Source organism: Grammomys surdaster, unplaced genomic scaffold, assembly GCF_004785775.1.
Source record: "Grammomys surdaster isolate TR1022 unplaced genomic scaffold, NIH_TR_1.0 126035, whole genome shotgun sequence".
Classification (NCBI taxonomy): domain Eukaryota; kingdom Metazoa; phylum Chordata; class Mammalia; order Rodentia; family Muridae; genus Grammomys; species Grammomys surdaster.
Window position 1 is genome coordinate 4,769,380 of NW_021620848.1, and position 8,027 is coordinate 4,777,406.

Consider the following 8,027-nt stretch of genomic DNA (forward strand, 5'->3'; position numbering starts at 1 on the left):
AGGATTGCAGGATTGTAGGATTGCAGGATTGTAGGATTGCAGGATTGCTGGATATTCTGACTTGTCCCAAGGAACCTGATGCCCCTAATCAGCAGGAAGTCTATGTCATATTTTCTCTCTAATTTCCTTTCTCTTCTACTTGGGATTAGGGGGTTGGAAGAGATTAGGGTGGCATAGGGTTGAAAAAATGAGAGAATAACCCAATAAAATAGCTAAGAAAGTATGCCAACAGTGCTGGCACCACACTCTTGGATTTTTTGTCTATTCAGAATGATTTTCAGTTTTATACTTTTCTATGATGGACATACAGTGTAAATTTGAAGTAAAGTGCAGAATTAAGGTTTCAAGGTTTTTTTTTTCTTTTTTCTTTTCTTGTTTCATTCCATAGCACTATTTTCCTGAATAACACACATTGTATTTTACAGGCTATGGAAAGGTGTCCTGTTGACAATTCTAGACTTGAGGAGAAAGAATGAATTAAGAATGTAGGTGAGAGAATTAGACATGGAGAGTTTTCAATGTCTTGGTATTTGGATGTTAATAAGTAGAATAAATACCTTTGAAAAATAGTTTCTCTACTTTTCTAGCTGTGATTTCTTTACACTGCTAGAAGCTGATTGAAGAAGCCTCACAAAGCTTTACTCCAATATTTAGTGATTCTAGATTTGGGTAAGTTTCACTTCACTAAAAATGTTCTGATCATTTCTTCATCTTTTGAAGTAATTCCTGTCAAACATCAAGTCTCATTCCATTTCCTGTAAGAAATCCCTTTCAACTCTACACCAAATCTCCATATATTCATCTGAAAACTAACAGCAACCTGTAACTCCTTGAGTATGTGCATTGTCAAAAGTATTGAAGTGTTATTCATACAAAATACTTATTGTACCACTGGGACATTAGACTATTGATAAATATTGGGCACTCAGTTGTATATGATGTAGTATTAACATATATTTTGCCCAAACTATTATTACAAATCAAATATTTTGTTTTCAGTTCAATGTCCTTATTGGGATCCAATGCCACCTATGAGGAAAATGTATAGAAAGAAAGAATAGGCTATTGAGTCTTAGATTACATATCAACTATGACAATACCCTGTTTTTATCTGTATTTTAAAAATAAATTTATGGGTTGTGTGTGTGTGTGTACGAGTATGCTCATATGTGCGATGGTACCTGCAGAGGCCAGAGGAGGGTGTTGTTACATGCCACCGTGAGACACCTGACATGGTGTAGGAAGCCGCGCATGCGCTGGCTAAAGCCGCGTTTGCCTGACATCCGGGATTTTTCCTGGTGAATAGGTGAATTGCGCATGTGCCATGGAAAAGGCCTGCCAAAGTTAAAGCCCATCCCACGGCGTTTGGCACGCTACGAGTAAGCAGCCAATCAGAGGTGAATGCACCGCTCCAAGGGTATATTAAGCAGTGCTTTTCCTGGGCCTGGCGTCTTCTTCCACCATTTTGTATTTGGGAATAAACGTGTTTTTACGGAAGGATTCTGGTGTGTGTGTGTGGTGCGTTCTTACTGGCGAGACGATTACACACGCGCCTCACAACATGGGAACTGGGAACTGAAAATATCCTCTGCAACAGCACATTTTTAATTACTGAGCTATCTCTCTAGTCCCTCATTTTGATCTTTCTATGAGTGAACTCTATCCATTAACTTCCTCAAACCTTTCTTCATATCTTTGTTCCTCAGGCTATAGATGAAAGGATTCATCATAGGTGTCACTACTGTATACATAACAGTGGCTACCCGGTCTTTCACCACTGAGTACATAGATAGAGGCCTAAAGTAGACATAGATGATGCTACCATAGAACAGGGCCACTACAGTGAGGTGAGAGCCACAGGTAGAGAAGGCTTTCCACTTTCCAGCTGCAGAGGGGATTCTGAGCACAGTGACAATGATTCTGAGGTAGGAGAAGAGAATGCATAGGAAAGGAGTCACAATGACAGCCAGGGTCTCAGTCATGACCACAATCTGGCTGGAGGATGTGTCAGAGCAGGACAGCTTCAGCACAGGCTGAGTGTCACAGAAAAAGTGCTTAATGACATGAGAGGCACAGAATGAGAGGCGAGACATGAGGAGGACACGGAACAGTGCATGTAGATGGGAGATGGTGCAAGAACCCAGCAACATGAGGAGGCAGCGTTGTGGCCTCATCACCACATCATAATGTAAAGGGTTGCAAATGGCCACCAGTCGGTCAATGGCCATGGAAGCTAGCAGGTAGCTATCAGTGTTCCCTAAGGCCATGAAGAAGTACATCTGAACTAGGCATCCCACATAGGAGATAGTCTTTGTCTCTGAGAGCAAATTCACTAGCATCTTGGGCACAATGACTGTTGTGAAGCAGACATCCATGAATGACAAGTTGCTAAGGAAAAAGTACATGGGAGTATGGAGCTTGGAGTCAGAGTGGATGACCAGGATGATGAGCACATTCCCCATTACTGTGACCAGGTACATGATGATGAAGATGGCAAAAAGGGGGTTCTGCATCGAGGGATTGGAAGAGAGACCCAGCAAGATGAAGTCTGAGGTGCTGCTGCTGCTGTGGTTGCTCATGTCTCTGTCTCAGGATAGATTTTGGAGAAGTTGTAGAAAAGACGTTGAGAGGAATTTTTATCTGTATAACTTCTTCCCTATCTTCAAGCCTGTTTTAAAATGCTCATTACTATTTGTTATGAGTTTGAAGCATATTTTCTAAGAATTGACAGAGAAGTATAATAGATGAGTATCTAACAAAGAAACACAAAGTGACACCTGTTATTTTCTAAATTACAAACTGAAGGTCTCTTACTCCTGCTTAGTAATGTCTGTGTTACTTAATTTACCTGAGTTATTTTCATTTCTGTACATTTGTCTCAAATGATTTCTTGGCCACGTCCTTAACCTCCTCATTTTCTTTTCAGAGTAAGAAGTTGTGCTTCCCTTGAAGTAGTTTATTTTCTTACAAATGAGCTTCATCAGTGAGGTCCTCCCATTTATGGTCTTCTTACCATAGTTTTAGAGATGGTGGTCATAGCAGGAAATGTAGGTGAATGAGCATCAAAACTCATTAATGCCCCATAAAGTCTACAGAATTCAGATGAGATTTTCTTGTATCTGCAGAAGAAAAATTTACTAGCTTTTATTTTAATATTGTTTGTATATTATAATCTGGAGTCTTTAATTATGAACTCCCCCCTCATGGATGCCACTCAGGAGTATTATAAGCTGGTACCTATAGTAATGATAGCATGTTTTAAAATACATTATTTTTCCTGTCTACAAGATTACTTTGAATAGGTGCCATTAAGCAGGGAGGGTACTTAGCAGAACATATGTGTTATAAACCTAGAAGATGGGAATACTTGGAGTGAAAAAGTTTAATCAGGAATGATGGCAGAGGAATAAGGAAGAGGAAAGAGTGGGGGGAAAGGTTAAACATAACTAAGGATGTATGAAAAACCCCATGGAAACATCCCATTCTATGATTCTATTAAAATTATAATTTAAAAAAAAGTTTGAACAAGGAACCTGTGAATGTGGGGATAATGCTCCTCTCAGAAGCTAAGCATTATCAAATGAAAATTCCCACAGCAGGTGTGAGATATCTTCATGCAAGCTCTGGGTCAAGGAGGCCCCAGAGACCTTTCAAAAATTACAGACTATTGCCAATGATCTTAATTTCCCACCAAAACTAGATCATGAGACCGTTTTGTTCGAAGATACTACTTACCTGAATTGTAAGATACTGAAAAAAATTCAATTTAAAATTTAAGGCTTCTCTATACTGAGTAGCTTTCACATTGCATACTGCTTTGGAAAAAGAGTCATCAATAGTATACTCAACTTGGAGTCCATGACTTCCAGTAATTACCTGCCCAGTAATATATAGCTACCAGTGTAATGATGGCATTGCTAGTATAGGGGCAATCAGCTTCTCTCTGATTGGTTTTATCCCTCCACTATATAGGAGGAAACTTACGTCTTGTACTGTAAACTTAGTCAGAGCCTGTGGCTAGCAATGTCATAGGAACCTACTACTGTTATTTTTCTAAATAATCATAATGTCAAATTACTTTCTTAATGACTAGACTTATTTATATATTAGTATTACTTCTATCTATCAACAGAGAAGCATCTTTTTGTGGTGGGCAAACTTACAGCTGGTCAAAGTACAGAGACTAGACGAATGTGTAGTGATTTGGCTTAAATAGGCCATCTGTTTCACTCCTACCATGGTCAGGGAACACTATGAAAGATAGAGGAGAAAGACTGTAAAAGTCAAGGGTTGGAGAAAAGTGCAGTGAATCAATGCCTTAAAGTTGTAGCACAGACACTGTACCCTTGATGATGTTGTAGTTACCTGAACAAAGAATAGACCTATTGCCATTTCATCATGCATTGGGCAGTAACTAATAAGGGACTATCTGAAGGTAATGGGTACTGGACAGGAGTCCTTTTCTTCAGTGGTGTAGACAATAAGTTTCTCATGTTTTGGTAAACAATATTTCACTCATGGTCATATAAGCAACTAACAATTCACCTCATTGGTTCAAAAACAAAATAACATCAAAGTATGAGAGAGATTATTGGGAACAGGAAACATTTCAGTTAGTGTGAAAGGAGAGAAGAATGGGAAGTGCAAATGCCTAAAACTCAGTACACATGTGTTTAATTATCAAAGGATTAAAGAAGCCTGCTATGAATGAAGTTCTAATTCTAAAAATCCATGTAGTTTATAAAGTTTACTGTGTAAAAATACAATCCACACTAATATTTAGTAAACAAGACACAGAGATGAAACATATTGGCACTGTGAAGCCATCTGGCTCAGATAACAGACTAAGACAGTATACAAGAGGAATCTAAATAAACATCTCAAAAAGCTGAAGCTGCCACCCTTTGCAGGCAATGTGATGGTACACCTAGAAAATACAGGAAAACAACTTGTAACCATCAAGACTTCACCAAGTCACTCAAACTCACATAGGTCTAAAGACATTAACAGGCTTTCTGAATTACTAAAGTCTATTTCAAGAAAACTTCAAAGTGACATAAAAAGGCAGAGAATTAGTTGAGAACAAGCCCAAGGAAATGAAAGAAATGAGTGAGAAAATGTAACAGAACATAAAGGAAGATCTGAAAAAAGTGGACATACCATAAGTCTAAAAAGAAAGAATTTTGAGACCATGAATCTTCTCAAATGTTGAGAATTCAATGCATCTCTTAATGAGACCCCAAGGGAATTTTTAATGGAATTTGAGAGAGTTGTGATAAGATTTACCTAGAGGAGCAAATGCCTGAGAACAGACAAGATAATTCTGAAAAAAAAGTAATAACAACAAAAACTTTCTTAATCACAAATTAAAGCATGTAATAAATAAAATAAAACAGTGAGGGCATACCCAGAGGAAAGAAATAAATGAACCACTGCAATGAACTGCATATATCTGTATTTATATGTAGAAAGGGATTTTAGTCTAGGCTTAATAGATAAGGATATTTTCATAGCAACAGAAAACAGATAAAATATTAACTACATCAGTGATATTTTTGACAATTAGTTGAATATTTGGAAAGAAGGCTATCTATATAACTCATACATACACAGAAAAGTCAGAAACTAAGTAAAAGTAAAAATTCTAAATCATAAAATAAGTTTTAGCCACAAAGAAAGAAGGCTTTTTTGAGGTTCTATAATGAAATGTTACTCGAAGTAAGAGATGAGCTCTGGAAGAATGATAGAATATTATACTCTGAACATTGAACATTGTGCTGGAAGGTATCATGAGCAAAGCCAAAATATAGCCTCCTTGTCATAGAAAACTGTTGTAACACATGTACTAATGAACTAGCTCATCCCCACTGCTAATTAGAAAACACAAGTGAGACTGAATACAATTTTTGCCAATCAGAATTTCCTTCTGCATGCCTGAAGAGAAACAGGGCATATAAACACTGGAAATGATTGGGTAAATCAGAATATCTCTCTTTTAGACCCCCATACCAGGGGTGAAAGACTGTATTACTCCTTTTTTTTTTTTGCTTTTATTGAAAGTAGATCATTTTCTCACACAATATACCCTGATTATGGTTTCACCTTCTCACTTTCTCTCCCATCTAGATCAACCTCTTTCTGTCTCTTAACATAAAAGTTTGCATTATTTGTCCAAGAACTTAAGACATCTATCCTGTTGAAATAATCACGTTTGTGTAGAACAAAGATTTGTATATATAGTTTTATTGACTAAACCACAAGTCAAAGATTAGAAGGTTGGAATCACTAAAATATTCACCAAAATGTGAATTACTATATAAATTAATAAATAATCTATTATACAAATTATTTAATAATTTATAGTGTATTCTTTTTATTCAACATCATGCCAAGGATATAAAAGTGGCTAATGCCTACTAACATTTATTAGTACACATTTATTAGCAAATAATTAACTAAAAGCTTTTCATTAAAAAAAATCACTTTCTATTCTCCAAATCCTGAGAGAAAGACACTGTTAAGTTGCTTTTCATAGACAAAAAATGAGAGTTTGGCAAGGATGAGTAATTTAGCAGACCCTGCATCTGGAAGTTATAGAGCTGGGTTTTGAATGAGATCTGAGGATGGAGATTAGCTTTCCTGCCTGAACGGGAGTATTTTGTTATTGTACTATCTATAATGGTGTGTTCATTGAAAAGAAGCAAGCTGTAGCACAATCAATACAATCAGTGCATTTCTGTACAATGGGATCTTACACGTTGTTATATACATGCGTGTGCATGTCGCTGTCTTCTGAAGTGAGGTTAGAAGTCTGGAGCAATGTCTAGATTTAACCCTATTGTTTTCATTTTTCCTCGTTAATGACTTATAACCACACTATAAACACATTTGGGGTCATATTACTCATAATTTTTGTCTCTCCTCGACTGTTAGAGAAGATTGTGTCTTTCTCTTGTGTGTGAATTCATTTTTGTACTTTTGAGAACTATCGTGTGGCATCACATAGATTCTGAAATATGAGATGGTAAATTAGAACATTGGAAAGTATAAGATATATTCTCAACTTGAGGAGACCACCACTCATTCTACTGTTTATTAGACGTACTCATTTTACCTTGTGGATTTCTCCTTTCACTTCTGGAATAGTTTTCTGTGGTTAACACATGCTATGCGGTTGTTTTTGAGCTTTAAACTGGAAATCTCTCTTCCTGTGGTATTTTTAAAAGGCACTATCTTAGCCATCTTCCTCTTTATCTGTATATGGTCAGTATGTTTCCTCATGCATTTGGTCTCCATTTCACTTCCATATAGATAATGGTGTGTACAGATGTGTGGTAATTGTGTATGTGTACATATGCAATTTCTACCTTGCTTACCCTTGCAGTTTGGAGACTCAAAGATAATCCAGTGGGGCATTGACAAACCCCTCTAACAAGTGGCTGTTATTTTCACTTACAAAGAAAACTAGGGAAATGATAAATTGTTGGTAGATTTTTTTTTTTTTTACCATTGGTTAGAAGCTGGGGAAGGTGAAGAAATGGAAATCATTTCCAGTCCTTTAAGTACAGCAATATATATATATATATATATATATATATATATATATATATATATATATATATATATATGTAAAATAGACATGAAACATAGACTATTTCTGTACATCTCCATATGAATTTTCTAGTTTTGAGACATTTTCATTCTGAAGTTGGTTTTCCTCTTAGGTTGCCAGCACAGATGAAAAGAGGGTATATATAAACTGTATTACTTGAAGGAATGCAGACAGCTAAGTGTACTGGGCAAGTTCTATGCTATCTCCTGTCTTATGTAATCCTCAGTGTAACATTATGATGGAAACACCACTTCCTCATTTACTAAATAAAGAGACTGAAGTTCAGATTCACAGAGCTGGTGAGAGGTATACCTAACGTTCAAACACAGGTAGTCCCTGTGTTTTCATGTTTTAAGACATTCTCCTTACTTTCCCCAAATATACACGAGCTTAGAGAATTAAGCCTGTATCAATA

The 8,027-nt window shown here is 36.6% G+C and overlaps 1 protein-coding gene across 1 annotated transcript; it reads right to left on the reverse strand.

Annotated features, from left to right (window-relative positions):
• Positions 1-1,646: 1,646 nt before the first annotated feature.
• On the reverse strand, positions 1,647-6,405 carry LOC114610245 (olfactory receptor 1L4). The gene is made up of 2 exons (XM_028754742.1): positions 6,383-6,405; positions 1,647-2,656 (listed from the first exon to the last, which is right to left on the reverse strand). The coding sequence occupies exon 2, from the start codon at positions 2,577-2,579 to the stop codon at positions 1,647-1,649; it is 933 nt and encodes a 310-aa protein (XP_028610575.1). The 5' UTR covers positions 2,580-2,656; positions 6,383-6,405.
• Between the last annotated feature and the right edge of the window lie 1,622 nt (positions 6,406-8,027).

What these genes read in the sequence shown, in the direction of transcription:
- LOC114610245 (XM_028754742.1), bottom strand. Translation starts at nt 2,579, where the DNA reads ATGAGCAACCACAGCAGCAGCAGCACCTCAGACTTCATCTTGCTGGGT.